The 20,708-nt window shown below is 45.5% G+C and overlaps 1 protein-coding gene across 2 annotated transcripts in view; it reads right to left on the bottom strand.

Moving 5' to 3' along the window:
• Positions 1-642: 642 nt before the first annotated feature.
• FRMD4B (FERM domain containing 4B) overlaps positions 643-20,708 on the bottom strand; it is a 199,495-nt gene continuing 179,429 nt past the window's right edge. For both annotated transcript variants that reach the window (XM_081106188.1, XM_081106187.1), the window contains exons 14-23: positions 19,928-20,069; positions 19,045-19,178; positions 18,836-18,955; positions 17,536-17,764; positions 14,645-14,701; positions 13,360-13,507; positions 11,506-11,625; positions 9,927-10,729; positions 6,202-6,334; positions 643-2,200 (exon numbers count right to left, since the gene is read on the bottom strand). In XM_081106188.1, the coding sequence (XP_080962314.1) occupies positions 2,080-2,200; positions 6,202-6,334; positions 9,927-10,729; positions 11,506-11,625; positions 13,360-13,507; positions 14,645-14,701; positions 17,536-17,764; positions 18,836-18,955; positions 19,045-19,178; positions 19,928-20,069 (2,007 nt within the window). In that variant the 3' untranslated portion in view covers positions 643-2,079. The remainder of the gene's footprint in view (positions 2,201-6,201; positions 6,335-9,926; positions 10,730-11,505; positions 11,626-13,359; positions 13,508-14,644; positions 14,702-17,535; positions 17,765-18,835; positions 18,956-19,044; positions 19,179-19,927; positions 20,070-20,708) is intronic.

Here is a 20,708-nt window from a genome sequence, read left to right as displayed (position 1 = left end):
TCTGCTGGCAATTCTGAGTATACCATGTCTTGAATAGGAAAAGGTCATTTCCATGAAAGGTACTTGCTTGGAAATATGAAGATCTCCCTGTATTTCATTTTCCACTCCCTCTTCTCATTGTGCAGGATAAAAAATGTCAGGTGAAATGTTTTCTTGAGTTTAAAAGACCTGTTTGCTAGTCAGCAAGACTAGGATGAATTACATGTTAGAAGAAAACGTCCTCAAGATTAGAAAATCCTAAAGATTCCTTTAGTCTGGCATAGTGGCCTTCCCACACTTTTGGTATTAAAATGTGCTGTGACCACACACAAAAAAAGATTAGAAAACCTAAGCATTCACATCAGTGAGGCAGTACACCACTGCATTTCATCAATTCTAAAACTAGTTCTTGTAAGACACAGCGTTATTTTATGCATCACTAAGAAAGAAGACTATCAATTCAGCTAGAACATGCCATCAATCAAGACGCACCTTGCTTTCAGGGATGTGAACATAAAAAACTTGCATCTTGAAATCAATAAAATACGGCAACACTTATGTAACTGAGAATCTTTAATCCTGTCCAAGATGATTACTGGAAGGAGAACACCTTAAACTGCTGTGTGTGATATGAACTTAAATGGAAGAACACGGAAACATTTTCAGTAGCACACTTCAGTTTATTGACCTATGTAAAAATAATAGGTCTTAAAAGGTCAGAACAGTAAAAGAATTTGCAAAAGGTATTTCTGTTTCTAGAAGGCTATACAAGTATGCAAAAGGAATGTTATTTTTTTGCATGTCTTTTTTTGTTCCAATTCCCCTCCTCCCAAACTTCATTTTTAATGGTACAAATGACTAAGGACCAGTTTAACAAACCCACTTTGTGTAAATGCTACGTGCTCTGGAATACAGATAGAAAATGTTCCAAAAAGTTGTTCAGAAACTGCTCTAGTCACAATATGAACAAGAAACCTGTAGAAAAGGGGGAAGGAGCACCTGTTATGGAATTCTGAAGCAGAGTAAAGAAGATCTGGAATATGGAAATATTTGTTTAAAAAAACTCAACCATACCCACAGCTAATTAGTTCTTCCACGGAAAGTATGAGGTAGTTTTAGCCTCATAATTAAATCTACCGCAGCTTGGAGTTTTTGTACTTTTAATGACTAATCTGGTTTGTGTCACTTGGTGACTTAGCACTACCTGTGGAATTCAGACAATAGCTTACTTACTTTTCTAACAAGTCACCATTTTAAGGCACACAATTCATCTAAAATGATGTGCTTTTTTCCCCTTTATTTTGTTTTGGGCTCTTTCCGTATCACCTCAAAATACATTTTCAAAATCTTGATTATACACTTTCCATATCAAGTCTGCCATTTCAAATGACAGCCACGCTGGAGCGTTAACAGCCTGAATAACAGCTCCTCGTGCCACTGGAGCAGGAAGGAGGAGCGCGGGGACGGGGCCTGGATGCCCCCCAGCAGGTGGCCAGCTCCGGGGCCGCTGCGGGCGGCCGCCGGGGGTCATCGCAGGGTGCCAGGCGGCAAGTCTGTCTGGAACCCACTTTCTGGAGCTTATGAAACCATCACTCTTTATAAAACCTAAAAACATTTACACTCGTCAGAACTTCATGAAGACCCAGCTTCTCTTCAAGTAATTCTCCAATACTGTCCCATGTTCCTGTCCGGGGGGAGCAGCGCCCGCCCCTGGCTCACCCACCGCTTCCTGAGGGCGAGCGTGGCCAGCGCTGGCTCCGGGCACCATTCTGACTTGTGCTCTGACATCCCCGCCCTCGTTGCTCTTGGCGATCCGGGCAGCACTTTGCACAGTTTGGGTTTGCCTTCAACAACTTCACTCCCTGACAAAGTGCTCGCTGTTGAGGAAGGCCGAGCCCTCCCTGGGCCATGGTGGGCCTGGTGGCCCCCGCTGCCGGGAGGCAGGTGTCCGCGGGGCTTTGTGCGGCTGAGGGTGGGGTTCACTGCGGGGCAAGGGGAGTCCTCTTTTCATCCTCTGATGCCAAACAGCCTTCTGGGAAGATGAACACATTTCCAAGGCACACGGTGTGAGAACGCAGGGCAGGGGGAGGCCGGCTCCGCTCAGACTAAGGTCCCGGGCTTGGAGTCTTCATGCCAGAGGAGCCCCTGCTCGGCCGCCTCCAGGCCGCCCGCCAGCCGGCCCCCGTCCGCGCTGTCCAGGCCCCCGGGCTCTGCGTACTGTCTAGGAAGGAAACCAGAACAGTCACTACCTGGGCCATTTTTGTTCCCACAGTACAACCACCACCACTCAGAGGAGTTAGTAGAAAGCGCTGTTAAGAAAAGTATCCAAAACTTGGAAATAAGGAAGGATGGCTGTCGTCCTGCATTCCATGCTGGAGTGTTAGTTCTCTAGAGGCATACACGTCTGTCTAACTCACACTGACCATCGACTAAGACCCAGGTTGTTCTAAGTCAGACGGTAACTTAGAGTTATTTGTGTGGAGGAAAGAGAAGTGACCCCTGTCTAGTAGGAGGGATTATGGTAATGGTCGTACCGTCTGTGGGACGCCCACTGGTCTTGTACCTGGTGATTTCTCTGTGTGTGTGGAATACAGTCTCTGATTTCTCCTGGAACCAGCTTTACCGTTACGTTAGTTCTCTCATAATGAGTTAAATAAGTCTGTGACACATGCCCATTTTCCATTTATGTGAGAGTCATATTTTAAACTTTTTAAAAGGTATTTTTGACAGCCACATTTGAAGTGCTCTTGCAATTAAGGAACTACCCCAGATGCTTTCCTCCAGGGTAAAGGAATATATTTGAGGGAGGCAGCAGCATCTTGGGACATATTTTAGATCCCTAGGGTTAATGGGTCAAGTGTAAATTGGAAACATCATCATATATACAAATTATAGGCATGTTTGGATGGTATATCCCAGTGAGAGCATCCTATTACACAAACCATTCCAACAAGCAGAACATCATTCTGTAGTAGGTTAGAAGAGGTTAGGTAGTTAGTAGATTTCCTTTTATCCGAAATCGCAATGCCTTCTAGTAAAGGGAATAAACAGCCTTTGGAGAAAGAGCTTTGGATATAAATACCAAGTGAATCCAGGCATTTAGTGGTTTCATATAATGAAGGAACAGTCGGATTTCCTTAACTCCACACATCAGCCAGAGCAAGCAGGGCGCCTGCGATGCGAGAGGCACACGCAGACGAGGGCTGTACTTACAGCTGGCTACCCCTAGCAAGAGAGAATTGACCACTGCTCTCACTTCTGGAGACACAGCTGCTCTCTGGGACAGAAGCCCTTGGTTTTGCCTAGTGATAGGCAGAGTGAGACAGGGAAGAGGAAGGGAATGGAAAACGGGGAGTGAACGAAAAGTTATTTAAAAACACAATTTGCAGCAGCAGAACCACGCTCTGACTATGCTGTATATCAGGTGTAACAAGAGACTTGAACCTTTCTGACTGTGGAAAGTTTATGCCACTGACAATTCTACCACACCCTGGGGGGAAAGATCATTAAATAACATGCATTTTATTCATATTGATCTAATCACTGATTTATTGCTAAGCATTTCAAATCTTTAACTGAAGAGAAGATCTAAAGTGTTTCATCTTTACCTTGAAACCCAATTTCTCTTGTTTTAAAAATTATCTTTTCATCAATAATAACATGCAATTTTAGGGCAAAATTTCTAAAGCTTTATGAATGGTTGCTATTATACTTGCCTACTGAATTGAGGAAACTATGTGATAATTTAAAAAAAATCCTAAATATACATATGAGTGAAAATAAGCACTCCTATAACTGTGGCTGGGAGGATAAACTGGCAAATTTTTCTGAAAAGCAAGAGCTTTAAAAATATACTTTTCAATTTAACCCTTTATTCCTACTAATTGGAATAAATCCTAGGGAAATAATCTGGAATTTGGACAAATGTTTTGTACAAAGATATCAATAACAGCATTACTTAAAATAAAAAGAAAAGAAAATCCAAAACCATGCAAATTCGAAAAATGGTAATTTTTAAATAAAGTATGATGTATTTATTAGTGGAATATCATATTGGTCACATAAAATAAAGATTAAAGAGCTTTTAAAAATATGGAAATGTATTTATGTTATATTAAGTGAATAATTGGAATGTAGAATTTCATATATGACTAAAGATGTAAAACTGTATATATGGTACTATTACAACCATGTTAAAAATGGATACAGAAAAATGGGGGAAATGTGCCAAAATGTTAAAAGCTGCTATCTCTAGAGGGTGGAGTTATGGGTAAACTATTTTCTACTTATTTATCTCTTTATTATTTTCTTAATTTTCCACCATGAGCTCACATTAAGTGCATATGCACACACACAATAAGGATCTTTAAATAGTTCTAATTTCCTGCCCATTGTGCCCCTTGGACCTCAGACTGCCCTGTCCAGCCACCGAGGCTGGCTGAAGTACATGGCCAACTAGCTAAAAGCAGAGGTTCCCTCAAGACGCAGCACTTCCTGAGTCCAGTGAGAGCTGTGTTAGGGACACTATTACAACTGCTTGTACAGTGAGTGTTTTATATCATTTCTAACTGGGTCAACAAAAGGGGAAAGTAGAAGTATATAGCCCTGGCCAAGTGGCTCAGTGGGTTAGAACATTGTCCCAATAAGCCAAGATTGTGGGTTCGATCCCTGGTCAGGGCACATACAAGAATAAAGCAATGAATGCACAAAGAAGTAGAACAACAAATCGATGTTTCTCTCTCTCTCTCCCTTCCTCTCTCTGTCTAAAAATCAATCAATACAAAAATTTAAAAAGTATATAAACGTGTATTATACAAGATGATCAGAACTGACTTGAAAAAAATCAACACAAATTCTGGGCCAAAATCATCTTAGTTCTTGCTCCTAACTCATTCCCAAGCATTATTTACAGAAATCTAAGCTATGTCATATCCTCTGAAGTATATTTTCATTAAAATTCTATTTTGAGCACAGCCTTTGTTGAGTTGAGACAATTGGACTAATATTTCAAGCCAAGAAAAACTCCTGCTGAATATGAAGGAGAAAAATAAGGCTTTTGGGGATGAATGTGTCCATTTGCTTGTAACACTAAGAGCTTTAATGAGAAACTATCCTCTGGAAGGCAGGGAAAGGTGGGTGGGAAGAGATCAACCAATGCATATATGCATAACCCACGGGGACAGGAACAATGGGGTGTTGAAGGCCTGGGGGGTGGGGGGGTGGTGTAGGGGGGGCGGGGAGCAGTCAGAAGAGGTTAACGGGAGAAAAAGGAGTACCTATGTAATACTTTCAACAATAAAAATTAAAAAAAAGAAATTAACCTATCAAATTCACCAGTATAAAGCCCCTTATAATATTGCCTGTGTAAATCTCCCATGCCTGAAGCATCTGATTAAAAGAAAGCAAAATCGAATTTTCTAAAAATCCCAGAAAATGTTCTACTTCTGGGCACCGTGGGTGTGAATGATACTCTATCAGAAATTGACAGGGAGAAATGACCTCTTCAACCTTGACTTCTCTGTCACACGAATAATTGAAAAATGTGTCATTCAGAATTTGCAATCATTTTAACAATCACATTTTGACAAACCGTTCTTATATATTTCTTTAAATGTTTATAAAGAATTACTTTTTACAAACAGGACAGCTGGCTGTGTCTGTTGCTTCTTAATAAACATAGGGTCAGACACAGAAAGGCAGCAAGTGTTTGGAATGAAGCCGCCAACTGTTCATGAGGAATCCTGGCATGCACAGATTTTTCTGCAGTGGAGGTATTTCTCCTGCAAGGTTCCAGAAGAGTCTAAATCGATAAACCAATTACACAGTTTCAAGTACTGCAACTAAAATCAAAACCTTCAGACACAGAATTTAATGTTCGGAACTCTAAGAACAGGGTCACATTTGAAGGAGATAGATTAGGGTGTCAACAAACTTTTCCTTAAAGGGCCAGGTATTTTGGGCTTTGTTGGCCATACGGTCTGTCACAACTACTCAACTCTACCCTCATAGTGCAAAACCAGCCATCCATAATAGGAAACGAATGAGAATGGCTGTTTTCCAATAAAACTTTATTTATAAAAACAGGTGGCAGCTGGTTTTGACCCAGAGGCTATCCTTTGCCACCCTGGAGCTAGATATTTCAGCCTTCATAAGGTAAGTCAGGGTTCCTGGGTTCCTGTGACCTGGAGCAGCGACTAGAGTGTCTGAGCGTTACTTCCTCACCTGCCTGGAGAGGGCAAAGGACTGTAGAAGTTGCCGTAGCAGCTGGTGTAGGAAGGATGTGCTGGGGCCTCGTACTCAGAAAGCCCTACTGTCATCTGGGTCCTCCAGCTCCCGGAAACGTTTGTAGAAGACACTAGAAATAAAAATGGAAAAATAGACAAAATTACCGGTAATATTTAAAGTGAAAATTGTTTAAGCCATTTACACGTACTTTATCATCAGCTGTGTGCAAAACAGAGCTTAAGAACCAATGTCTGGAAACCACAGAGCTCCTATTCCCGTTTGGCCACTTACTGGCCGCGTGGCTGTGGGCACATAGCTCACCCTCCTTAAGCTCAGGTTCTTCTTCTGAAAAGTGGGGATAATGACACAGACACGTTCTCATACAGGGAGCATCAGGATTAGGTACGGCAACGTATGAAAACACTCAGCACTGTTCCGGGCACGGAGGAGGCCCTCAATAAATGATAACTGTTAATGTTATTAATGGGGATGAGGTAAATGAAAGACATTCTATTTTACAAAAATACCAAACGACGAGCCAGCTCTATTGAGACTCTCCCCGGGCTCTGGTGGCTGGCACGGGGCTTCGTCGGGGTAAGTGGCAGCCGAGTTCCTTTGCCTTTGGAGGAAGCGTTCCCCAGGTGAGCTGGGGCTTGACTGTTCCTCAGCCAAGAGCAGCCAGGTCACTAGGAGGATCCAGGCCTATTTCTTGCCTCTATGAGAAGGTGGACGGGTGGGGAAGGTAACTAGCATAGAAAGGATTTCAGGAAGAATAGGTTTAGTTCTATTGAGGGGCTGGCCTGGAACAAGGCAAGGACATTACTGGGGAGCCAAGCCCAGTGAATGCCTCCCCACTGGGCATTTGCTGTCCTCCCTAAAGCCAGCCCTGCTCCACACCTAGGTGCCCAGGCGACCACAGTGCCAGGCTAGTCACCCAGGACTCAGATACCCAGCACTGCTCAGGGGTCCTTGCAGCTGTCCTTGTTTCCATTCCTGGCAGCCAACTCCTCCTCCTCTCTCTCACCCGCACAGCACTGCGACCCGTGTGAGACCAACATCCCCAAAGCCCGATGCCACAGGTTTTGACCCAAAGATGTCACACTCTTGCCGTGAGCTTCGGGAACGTTTCACCGGTCTCCGTGGTTAGGTCCACGCTGGGATGGAACTCCCACTCGTCACCTACTACCATGGGGCTTGGCAGGGCCATTTGCACTCTTTAAGCCAGATGTACCTCAGCTGTACACCAGGATGATAAAAATAAACACAACAACATCCATGAAATGGGATCATGCACACAGAGTGCTGCTGCATGCACAGGGTAAGATGACAATACACGAGGCTGCCCTTACTACTCAAAGAGTCACCGAGAGCTTTTAGGGGGCTGGAGGGAACTACAAACTCCTGATAAGCTGGCAAAAAATCGGAAACCTATCTGTGCATGAGAGTGATACATGCCTGTTGTAATACATTCCTTTAGCTGTAAAATATAAGCAGGAATGAGGAAAATTCCAAAAGGAGTTCTGGGAGCACTGGTTTCCATCTCTCTCATTGCAGAGAGGTCCTCTCTCTCAGTCCTTAGAAAGTGGCGCCTTTGGCCGGTGGGGCTAATCCAGTCGGTGTCAGCAAGGCGCGCACCGGGTTCAAATCAGGACGGGGTAACGCCATCTCCCTGGCCCCCAACAGAGCCAGCTGCTGGGGGTGTTGCCGGTGCTGAGTCCCACCTGCCGGCCGGCCTCCCCGTCCAGGGGGCACTGCCCAGCCCTGCGCCCACCCGCGCCGCCCGCGCTGCCCACGCCCGCCCACGCCCGCCGTGCTTGTGTTTCCTTGAAGCACTCTGCCCAGGTTTGGTTTCTGAGTTTCTCACCACGCCCTGAACTTTAGGGGAAGAAAGGCGTTTTCTAGATCAGAGCCATAAATAACAAGCAGTTACTACCGGAGCCTTTTCACTTGTTAGATGTGGTGGCAGACGGGAGAGCACTAGCGGAAGTCCAAAGTCTACGCAAATAAAAGAACTCAAACCCCAACAGAAATCTCCATAGCAACGCCTCTTGTCAACAAGCTGAGGAAACCTTTTTTAACCCTCACCCAAGGATATTTTTCCATTGATTTTTAGGGAGAGTGGAAGAGAGAGGGAAAGACAGAGAGAAACACTGAAGTGAGAGAAAACACATCGATTGGCTGCCTCCTGCACCAAGGTACCTGCCCTTAATCAGAATCAAACCCAGGACCCTTTGGTCCGCAGGCTGGCGCTCTATCCACTGGGCCACAGTGGCCAGGGCAACAAGCTGAGGAAACTTTTAAAGGAACAGTCTTCACTGGCTATTACTCCACGGTTGGGATCCCTGTGCACACCTCACTAGTCATGCTTGAAGGAGGGGGCAAGACTCATGCCCTTAGGGGTTCACACTGTTCAAAAATTCATTCATTTCTTAGAAGCTTTAAAATTACTCAATTTTGCCCTGACCAGTTTGGCTCAGTGGATAGAGCGTCGGCCTGCGGACTGAAGGGTCCCAGGTTCGATTCCAGTCAAGGGCATGTACCTTGGTTGCGGGCACATTCCCAGTAGGAGGTTGTGCAGGAAGCAGCTGATCGATGTTTCTCTCGCTCTATCCCTCTCCCTTCGTCTCTGTAAAAAATCAATAAAATATATTTTTTTAAAAATTACTCAATTTTCACATATTCCTCTGGCTGCTAACCGAAGTGTGAGCTCACAGAGGCCAGGAGGTGCTCCGGCCTGGCTCCCCACCTCCGGGATGTGCCTGCGGGTTTGCTGAAGTTAAACCACACAGACACTCCTCGTATCCACCCATTTCTCTACTTAAAGTGTTTGGCTCAGCTGGGGTTGGGCAGTGAGTCCACCACGCGTGTCAGCAGTGTTAGGGGCCCGAGTCAATGCATGAAGGGAACTCCGAACAAAACCTATCTTTGGAAATCCCTTAAATCAACCATGAAGTGGACTATATATGATTACTGAATTGAGTCAAGACATGCGAAGTTCTTCGCACAGTGCCAGGAGCACTGCTTAGTAAATTCCAGCTTCTATCACCATTACGAGAAGCCGTACACAGGCACCAGAGCAGCCAAACAGACGGATCACACTCCTGGTGGAGGACAGGAAAGGAGGCGTAATTGCTTTCTTGCACCTGCAGGCTTTAGCCTGCTCTTTCAACACATCAAACCTCAATGACCCGAACACAGTTAAGAGATGTGACTGTCACTATTAGGCCCAGGAAAGGTACAGTATGTGAGGCCCCTAACGGAGGGCGTTCAATCTACAACTTCCTTCAACAGATCCATGCGGACTGTGTTCGTCGCAAGGCTGGAGGGCACTGCTTTTCTGTTGGCCATTCTTGCCCCGGGCCCGCCCAGGCTGCCACCCTCCTGACCTTGGAGCTGGTCTCCTGATCCTCGCGGGGTGTGGTTTCGGGTGGGCGGGAACAAGGGACAAGTTAAATCCGCATCAAGTGCCTCCTCTATCCTTTGTTCTTATTTAAAAAATATATTTTTATTGATTTCAGAGAGGAATGGAGCAGGAGAGAGAGATGGAAACATCAATGATGAGAGAGAATCACTGATCAGCTGCCTCCTGCAGACCCCACACTGGGGTTCGAGCCCACAACCCGGCATATGTCTGATCGGGAATCGAACTTGACCTCCTGGTTCAGAGGTCAATGCTAACCACGGAGCCCCACTGGCTGGGCACGGGCCTCCTCTGTTCTTACCTGAGGAGTAGGACGACGCGCGGCTGCCCGGAGAGCAGGGCACCTGCAGCGCTGCCCAGCCCAGGCACCGCTGGGAGCCCCTGTCCGAGTCCACGCTGCTCTGCGGGCTGTGGCCCTGCTCCTTCTGCCCCGAGGCCCGCTGGTACCAGCCGCGCAGGTGCTCCGCCACCAGGGCCTTGTGGATGTGCTTGGTGACGCGCTCCGAGCCCGCGGCCCTCCTGGGCAGCCGGAGGGTGGCGTAGGGGTTATGGGGCGCCCGGTCCACCTCGTCCTCATGGAAGGACCTGCTGTAGTCCCGCTGGCGGTCGTATGCATAGTGGGCGGAGGAGCGGTAGGAAGGGTTGACACTGTACTGTCCCTCCGTGTCGTTCTCGTAGACGTAGCCGCCGCCGTAGTAAAGGTCACACTCCGCGAAGGGCGTGCACCCGATGTAGTAGGAGGAGGGCTGCTCGTGGCCCTGGGCGTGGACGCCGTTCCTCAGGCTGTCCCTCGGCGCCAGGTTGGGCATGCTCCCCGAACTCGACGGGGCGGCGCTCTGCTTCCTGGACCTCCTCCGGCCCCGGGCGCGGGCGTCCAGGGTGTGGGCGCCGTGGCGGGGGCCGGCCGCGGGCGCCACGCAGTAGTACTCGGCGCTGGACTGGCTGGTGCAGGAGGAGCCGTCGTCCAGGACTTCGGTGCTGCTGCTCCGCTGGGACTTGCAGAGGGAGAAGAACGGCCGGTCGTGGTCCAGCTCGGACAGCAGGCGCGACTGGGACTCCAGGCTGCCACTCCGCTGGCGGCAGTGCTGAGCGGGGGGCTCGGGCCTGCGAGCGAGAAAGGCAAACTTGTCAAACGAGAGGAGGGCAGGGACCATACCAAGGAAAAGCCACAGGAAGGATTTCAGAGCTACGACTGCGACAGGACTTCCCCGGTTTCCCAAGCCGACCGTGCCCCAGAACCCAGCGCTCATCTCCATTCACGGCCATGGTCACGGTGAGAAAAGAACCAGGTCCTGTCAATTGTGTCATCCACAGCCTTTCCTGAGAAGCAGGAAGATAAACTGATGACACAAACCTGCATCAAAGCCGAAGCCCCAGTCTCTGACAGGCCGGTCTTCCACAGGACGGGACACACAGGCTCCGGGCCTGGCGTCGGGCTCCGCCACCCCCCGGCTGGGCAGCACGGCCGGTAGTCCACCTCTCTGACCCTCACGCCCTCCTCTAAAATGAGGACAGAAGCAGCACCCGGTATCTACCATCAGGCTTGCTGTGGGGACTAAGTAATACGGCGCATATAAAGTAGCGCGGCCTTCAGCGAACACTTCAACATGTCGCTACTGTCATGATCTCCACCCTCACCATTGCAGAGCAAATGGTAGTATCTGGTTGGAAAGATTAAGGGGCAAAACATTACAATATTGACTTGGACATGATACATGTTCTTTGCCGACAAAAGTGAAACTGTGAGTAGAAATGTAGATCCATAAACTAGAGACCTGCTGCCCAAAGTGCCTTAAAATGATTACAAAACACAACAAAGTAAAACAAAACCTGAAGGCAAAGCTTAACAGAGCCCACGAGGCCGAGGGGGCCGCTCTTACTCTAAGTGGCTGCTGCTGTAGGCGTTGCGGGTGAGCACGGGGGTCGTGGGCATGCTCCGCCCTCCGGGGGGCCGCCGCTCCGGGGTTTTGTAAGGGCTGCTGTGTGTTGACAGCATTTCTCTGCGATGGAAACAGAATTCAGGAAATGATGAGTCTCCAACGTCTGGCAAACGTGCCATAAGCTGAAGGAAAGGGCGCCTGAACCTTACTGTATATTCTTCTTCAAAACCTACTTTAAAACACTAAATTATATCTAAAGTTCCATGTTGCTTAATATTTGTTTATAATGTTATTTTAATGACTATGTAAGCTCCACTGCAAGGATTTACTATAATTCATTTAAACAATACATTTGGGCTGCTTTCAATTGGTCACTAATATAAACAATGCTGCAATGAGCATCCGATATTTAATTAGTTCAACAGGAAAATTCCCAGTCAGTGAAATGACTGGGTCAAAGAGCAAACTCATTTTAAGCTACTGGGGATGTGGGCATAATTTGTAAGATAATGACTGTTAGTTATAACTCTTCCTTGTGCTGAAATAGCTTTGTTTCCCGCGATGTGAGAAATGCATATGCCTGTTCAGAGCTCCCGGGACTTTCTTCAGTGAGAGAGATGTGTGTATCTGTGCTGTCCTAGCCTACAACACTAGCCACATGGGGCTGTTGGCACTTGACAGGGCTGGTGTAACCGAGGAACTGAATTTAAAATTTTATTTACTCTAATTATGTTGGCTAGCCGAGCTTTAGGCACTTGGATCTCTACTGTGTAAGGTGGTTTTTAAATGCCAATCCACAAACTGGGACTCATGTGACAAAGGTTTTCACAGAACTTTGACAATTCAGAAACATAACCTCATATTGGTTTTACTTTCATGAGTGAAAAATTATTTAATCCAAATAATCTCTTTATTTGGAGACTCGTTTCCATCTTCCCTGGGATGAGGTATAGCACACTGATTAAAATCACATCACAAGTTTTAGAGCCGGCTGCCTAGGATCAAACCCTCATTCTGACACCTACTAGTTGATGAACCCAACAAGTTATTCATGCTTTCTGTCCTCGGTGTACTCATCTTTAAATGGCAATATAGTAGCAATACTGTCAGAATTGTCATGAGGATTAAATTCATTAACATACAGTAAAGCACTTTGAACAGTGTCTGAACAGCATATAGTAAGTCCTCAATAAATGTTAACTTCATCTCATTACTATTGTAATGATGATGATGAAGATGGATGTATTTTTGATATTTATGTGGTTTTCTTCCCCCATGAAATCACGGTGTTGTCTGTTTGACCATTCTGATTAGGCAACGCAAACAGCTGGCATCCTATCTTGGGTCCCATTTAAAAAATTAGTATTAACCCATGTAGCCAGATTTAGGGAATCCCTGATCTGTCGTCTTTTAAAAATCTGGTGTTATTACCTGATGATTTTTACCTGAGACACTGGAGAAAAATCTGTATTACCTATTTTATAGATTCTAACGAACTGAAGTCCCGTTTTCATCAGAAAGGTCATGTTGGTCTCACTACTTGGTTGGGTGAAATGATATTTCATGACAGTTTCCTGACAGCATGGCTACAAAACTGGACTTTACCCAAATCCAGATTATAATCAATGTCCTTATAATTAAATGTAAACCTTTAAATACAAGAAGTAGCCAAACGTTTCTTAAAAGCACTCTTCTACTTGTGTCGCCACAAATAACTGGGCTAGATTCTATGTTTCGGCCTTACAAAATAGACCTTCTGAAAGGATGGAGAGGACGAGACAAAAGTGGGCTGGCCTATTTGGAGAAAAGACCCGAGGCCACGAGCCTCTGCCCTCCTGCTGGTGTGGCGCTCACCTGGGCTGCCTGGCGTCCACCAGCTGGTCACCGATGGACGGCTTTCTGAAGTGGACTCGCTCGATGCCCAGAGACTTGGGGGGGAGAATTCTTGGAGAATGAGGTACTGAACTCGATCGCTGCCCAGCAAGAGTGAAGGTGTCACTAGCTGTAAGAAGTAAATGAATGAATGAATAAGTAGGTAAGTAAATAAGTGAATAAATACTGGGCAAACACCCCAGGAAAGAAATGAGAAGATCTGGTGAGAAAGTGTTCCTCCAATGATGATGATTTCAGAAGCACATGGCTTTCAGGAGATTTATTCTTATATTTCATACACTGCAGAAAAGAAATGACTGAACACTCTGAGGAGCCTGATCCAACGTCGCCAATTCAATAAATGACTTAGGTGGGAGTTGTTTAACTTTCCTTTTGAAGTTCTTAGGCCTCTTTGGCTGCTGAAGGCTCACCTGTCATTGGAGGTGATGCAACTGATCTACGCTGAGAGCCTGAAGACTGGTCTCCCACTAAGATCTGTATTTTGAAAGAGGAATGGCAAGTCTGACCAAAGCTCAGCTCAAAGGAAGAGTCTGGAATGGTGCCACTTCACACACCATAAACCTGGGGGGAGGTAGAGCAGTGGGGGTCAAGGGCTCCCCCAAATTACTTAAATCCCATCAGATAGAGTGCCACTCCTCGGCTGAAGCACAAGGGATTACAAGGAAACATGGTGTCACCTCACATGAAACCCACTCCGTCATGAAATGTGTTGAACAAACACAACATTGTGCTGTGATACAACCCAACACATAGATACAACTTTGTTTCTATGAAACCGACATAGTGACATGTAACCCAATTTCTAAAATGTGTATTTCTTCCTAAGGAAAGTAATAGATTGCCTGTTATCCATAATACAGTGATAATCGCAGTCTACACTATAATTTCCTGGTTTGATTTTGGACTCCAAATGTATAAAATGTCACCACCGGGAAAATCTGGCTGAAAGTCTGCATATTATTTATGCAGATGTATAGTTACTTCAGGAAGAAGTTAAAAAGTCTACAGAGCCTTACAAATCCTTAGCGAGAGACTCACTCACTCATGCCATTTGCAGCCCTGTGATGTGATGCCAGCCTGTGTAGAAGGTCATTGTAATCCCCCTCCCAACCTCTCTGCACAAATGCAGGTGAGTTCATTCTACTGCTCGCTAAAGAATAATAAGTAGGCTGCAGTTAACTAAAAAAAATTATCTTCTTACTTCAGAATAGCTAATATTTTAAACCACAAAAGGGGAGCTACTTACGATCATCACAGGTGGTAGTGTCGGACAAGGAGCTGCTTTCTGAGGGGATTATGTCTTCTGTGAATAACAATGACTGCCGTTAGTATAACTGCACATTTACACACCGACCGTGAGCTTAATAAAGCAATTCCTGGGGAGTGCATCTTCGTTAGATAAGCATAACAGTACGTTAAGAATAAGTACTATAAGAATGGACCCATTTACTACGGAAGATGTGAGCATCTCACATGCTGTATACATATGACATTGGACTATTTCTTAGAATGAAACAGACCTCAAGGGAGTTTTGTTTTTCAACTAGTTTTCATCTAGCTTCTACAAGGGCGAGAACTTTACCCTACACACTGAATGCTTACAGCCCACACACTGGACAGAAAAATCATGCCGTTCATGTCATAAATGCTAAATGCTATGGAACATACACCTGAACGCTCATCTGAGAACCTGCTGTTCGTGTAACGTGTTTCTAGACCCCTCTCCTGAAGAAAGGGGCCTCTTCTTAATTGAGCTGGACTCTCGGTGGTGCATTCGCTTTTCAAGTAGACCAGGGTCTCTCTGAGTGTGGCTCCGCTGACCTGTGGACTGGGGAATTCTTGTTGGGGGAGTTGTCCTTTGCTTCAGGATCTCCAGTCTCCACCCACTGGACATCCACACACCCCACCCTCCGTGCTGACAATAAAAAAATTGCTTTGGACATGGCCAAATGTTCCCTGGGGGCCAACACTGTCCCTGGTTGAGAATCGCTGAATTAGGCAGACCTGTGTTCAAATCTTGGTAATTAATCTCTCTGAGCATCATTTGCCTCAATTTAAAAATGGGATAAGAACAGCGCCTCATGAACATTGAATGAAGTAATGGATGGAAAGCCTTCAGCCCAGCCCTTGGCACAGGACGAACGCTCACTACCCATTAGCAAACTTACCACTGTTGTTACTTAGAGGCAGGGTCCTGGTGAAAGAACTCTGGTGGCTGGAAAGGCCCTAGTGCCCTCAGTGTTAGTGGTGCCCACCAGTGCTAAGAAATGTATGAGCAAAAAGAGGTACCTCTGAGGAGCTGGTCTGCGTTGGCAAACCATTCCCGCTCAGCGTCAGGCACTGGTAAGATTACAGGCAAATGCGACACCTCGGTGTCAGCCCCAGAGCCTTACGTAGTGGGCCTCCCCATCCAATCTCAAATGTTCATCTCTTTCAGAGCCAGGCGGGCTCTCTCTTAATTGGACACACGGTAGAGCCAGAAGGCAAGGTGCCAGCAGAGTCAGCTGTCAGACACACGTAAAAAAAAATCTACCCAGTGTCAGTGCTCAACCACTGGCATCAGCTGCTGCCCAAGTGTCCGCTGCTGTTGAGAACACTTGAACCCTGCACGATCTGGGAGGAGCAGTCACAGCAAATGCGATGAGAGTCAAGTGCACTGACCAGCCTTCTCTGTGAGCACGGAACACAGCCCCCACCAGGGCCAGCTGGTGTGCGCACAGCCACCCTCAGTTCTCCAGCTGGAGCTGGCTGACACGTGGTGCTGAAGTCTGTGCGCTCACTTTCCAAAACGACTGGCCCTGAGCCCGAGGATCCTTTCAACCCAGTGACCATATTTTGTCAAATCTAAGCTGTATAATTATTTCATATCCCAGTAAAATAAGAAAAAGTTACTACCGATCATAACTGTAGTACTGTCTAGGATAAGAATTATCCCAATTTCACAGATGTTTAAATGTGAAAAATAATTTTTAGAATCAAAGAAATATAATCAGGTTTCAACCAATGGTCAAGACTAAAAACCATGCTAATAAACATGTAGGGCTGACTGGAATTGAAATCTACTTAAATGAGATTTTTCAATTTACTTTTTTTTTCTGAACATGAAAGTTTTAGATACATAATATTGAGAATTTTGAAAGTACAGAAGAGTGCTAAACAGAAAATTAAGTTACTTAAAATTCCACAACTATTAGTACTTTAAAATATTTCACAAGTCTTTCTGTGAACATCTATATATATATAAAAAGCCAGCGACCGGAACACTGTAACAACCAGAACGACTGGTCGCTATGACACCCACTGTGGCCAGCAAACCTGCCTGATGGGGAGTGGGACTGGCTGGCCAACCTCCCAGGACCCCTTCCCTGGCCGCTGACCCCCAATTGGTCCCCCCACCCCAATCGGGGGCAGGGCCCGCCAGACAATTGCCAGCGGCCCCTCACCCCAGCCTGCCAGGCCCTGATTGGGCCCCAACTGGGGTAGACCGGCCAGCCAATCTCCCGCTGTGTCTTCCTCCCGACAGGCCTGGCCCCGATCCACCAATTGGGGCAGGGCCAGCCAGACCCCACCCGTGCATGAATTCGTGCACTGGGCCTCTAGTAATTATATAATGTTGGGAGTATGCTGCAGTGACAATTTTGTAGCTTGCCTTTCTGCATTTCCTGTTATAGTATGAACATTTACCCATATCTTTAAGTAGCCTCCATAATGACAGTAATTGTGAGAACTCTCTCCTACCCACGTAAGTTGGATAAACCCTTAAAAAACTGTACAGTCTGCAGCATTAGAACCTTCAGGAAACTACAGCTCTCTTCTCCTCTGATTTGGCAAATGTGTTTCTTGCAATGACATCAGCTAAAGGTGAATCTATCTTATTGCGAACTAATATCGTAGTGAAAGCTCTTTTATCCCGAAAATTAAAGCAATGTAATAATATAGTATTGTTACAGCAGTGATAATGTCACTGAAAACCAAGTTTACGTACTTGTAAGACTGAAATTCCAAACCATTTTTATCCCAAGAAAGTTACTTTTATTCCTGTTTTTCCTTTTCTCTCACCAAATGAACTGAGTTGGAAATGCTATATACCATCAAGGGTCTTGGCAACGGGACAAAAAAACTTGACTTGTTACTAACCTGGTAAGGGACCTGCCCCTTTCTGGGTTGGCTTCTTCCCACACCGAATTCGGTATTCATTTATTGCATTTTCAATCTCCTGCAGCTTTCTCACTGCATCCGTGAAATCTTGCTTTCGTTTTTTCTTCACGGTTTTACACAGGTCTGGCTCATTGGCAAGTTTCTTTGCAGCTTCCACCAGCTTTTGCTGTATTAGGAAATTGCTCTCCAGCTCTTGCAAAGCAGGGTCCTGCATTTATACAACGATGCTGTTTTAGTTCTGTGGACACTCGTTCACTCTCACACGTACTGGCACTGAGTCAGACTTCTCGTGCATTCTCAAACCAGATGCTCTCTGGGAATAAAATCTCCCGGTTTCACTGCAAAGGTAGCCTCAAAACATTCCTCATCTGTTTACATCGACTCCTCACCCTCTTTCCCTTTCAAAGAAGGGAATGGCCTTTCATTTATTTAGTTGGTGGGTAAAGGTCCTATTTTTCAAGAAGGGATTCTTAAGCCAAGAGTCAGAGATGCAGAATGTTGTTTTCACAGGCATAGCTTTACAGACGTAAATTTGGGGTTGATTCCTTTCTCTGGGGGTTCCTGATTTTATGACCCCAGGCACACTGCTTAATTTTTTAATGATTCAGTTTCTTTTTATTGTAAAATGAAAGTAACATCTACCTCACACAAGTATATGTGCATTCTTAGTGCAGAGCTGGGTATACAGTGAGCACTCAATAAATAGCAAAGCTCACTCTATTATTGATGGAAACTGCTATCATTTTCTAAAGTCAAGATGGGTAAATTTCTATAAGAAACAAGGAAGGCCACATGAAAACATGCAATGAGGAAGCACATTCTATGTGGGCTAACAAATCTGCGGCCTTTGCTCTACCTGCGTGCCGGACATGTATGACCTCACTGAATGCTCCTCGCCTCCCTTGGTGGGAAAACAATCACTGCACCCCCATTTTGTAGATGAGAAAACGGAGACCTGAGAATTAAGACTTCAACGAGGGAAAAGTATTTGCCAAGGGCTGCTGCCTAGTTTGAAGTGGAAGAGTCTAATGCCAGCGTTCTTAATTCTTATGTTTCTCAGTTTATGAACATTTGGGGTTTGATGAGTGCTCTCTGTGTTTGGAAGAGTAATGACAAGTTTAACTGAGCTGTGCATAAAAGAAGGAATTCAGTTTGGTCTCTATTATCACTTTCAACTGGTGAGATAAAAACGCACCAGCTCAAAACCAACGGCCCGAGTGGCCCACACTCAGCAGACAGCTCTGTCTCTGTTCACAGAAACGGCGGCTGGTGCTCATACCTCTTCACTGGGGAGCAGGTTGTCATCTAACTTGAATGCGGTGCCCACACGCCTCCTGACCTGCGGAGGCTTCTCACCGATGCCCAGCGGGTACTCCTTTGGCATTCTGCCTGTGAGCTCCTGCGGAACAGAACAGACAGGATGATGATGGACGCCGGCCGGAGCTGCCAAGTGCCATTTGAAGAGCCCCCCAAAGAGAAGAGACTCACAGCCTCCCGCAAACAGATCTTCTTAAGCTCCTCGACTTTTTTCAGGAGCTTTTCTTGCAACAGCTTTTCCTTCTTCTTCAGTTCCAGGATTTTCTCTCGCTTTTGCTCCTCACTCACTTCCGAGTCTTGAGAACCTGGGGGATTGGAAGTGGGGGCAGGGAAGGTTTACCCACGGGATGTTTCCTTCCTTTCCAAAGGACAAAGGATTTTTAAGCCAAACCTGCTATTAAATAGTTTATTTCTTTTCTCCTTGTTCGTGAACATAATAAAAGGAAACGGGAGAACATTTTCTCATGCTCCTGGGCATCCAGCGGAGCCTGGTAATGAAATGTGCCTTCTGCGCGTTGGCTCAGTCATTTTTGGAGCAGTAATAAAATGCTTAATGTCTTAGACACACTCGAGGACAAAATTAACTTTTCTGAGCAGGTGAGATGTTCCTTGAGACAGCTGCTTAGAATGTTCTTTTAGAAAGCAAGCGAGCAAGGCAAAGGAATATTCTGTGCTTCAGATGCACAAGCTGACAGTGGGATTTTAATGGGAAAATGCATTTTAGCGAATATTTAGTGACAAAAGGTTCCAGGACTTCTTGGGAGGAATAAGAAGCTGATGGAATTTATCAGGAGAAAATGTCCTTTTAAGCTGCCCCCAGGCACTCACTGTCTCTGCATCTGGTGTTACTTATGCAACCTGACTATAACTTAACTTTATACTTTTTGAAACCAGTTTAAAATTTTTATTTAAAACTTCTGCATACTGTAATTTGGATATGCTTACTTATTCCCAAAATAATGGGTTAAAGATGCATTTAGAAGTGGTTTAAACAACAACAATAAAAGTGAAATAAACTAAAGATTGCTGCGCTCTCTCTAACCCCGCCGGTTACCTGAGGAGATCAAGCTGCCATTGCTGGCCATAATGAACTGGCTTTTTGCCTCCAGAGTGACCAGTTTGGAGGTCCTCGGGGTTCCCATCTCCGTCAAATCCATTGCGATGTCGTCTAAACTTCTGGCTGAAGGAATTTTTGCCTAAAAGGTATACAACATTGTGATGGAATTCACTCAATTAAGCCTCTGTCAAATTAATGAGTAAGTTACTATAGAATAAAAATGTCAACATGGAGGACAATTTAGAATTTTTATACATATACTAAAATGACACTCTTCAGAAGAGACAAGACTTAGGCTTTGTAGCTAAACGTATTAATAACGATGCATGATTGTTATGGTGTAGTTCAATCATTAACTTTAAAACATTACCAATCTACATATACACACAATTTTTTTTAATCCTCACCCAAAGATATATCTTTATTGATTTTTAAAAAAATATTTTTATTTATTTCAGAGAGGAAGGAAGAGGGAGAGAGAGAGATAGAAACATCAATGATGAGAGAGAATCAGTGATCGGCTGCCTCCTGCATGCCCCCCATGGGGATCGAGCCCACAAACCCGGGCATGTGCCCTTGACTGGAATTAAACCTGGGACCCTTTATTCCATAGGCTGATGCTCTATCCACTGAGCCAAACCAGCTAGGGCTATTTTTATTGACTTTTAGGAGGGGAAAGGAGAGAGAGAGAGAGAGAGAGAGAGAGAGAGAGAGAGAGAGAGAGAAACATTGATCGGTTGCCTTCCATACAAGGCACAACTGGGGATGGAATCTGCAA

This window comes from Myotis nattereri (genome assembly GCF_964212035.1).
Source record: "Myotis nattereri genome assembly, chromosome: 14".
NCBI classification, from domain to species: domain Eukaryota; kingdom Metazoa; phylum Chordata; class Mammalia; order Chiroptera; family Vespertilionidae; genus Myotis; species Myotis nattereri.
This window is presented reverse-complemented; position numbering and strand designations above follow the sequence as displayed.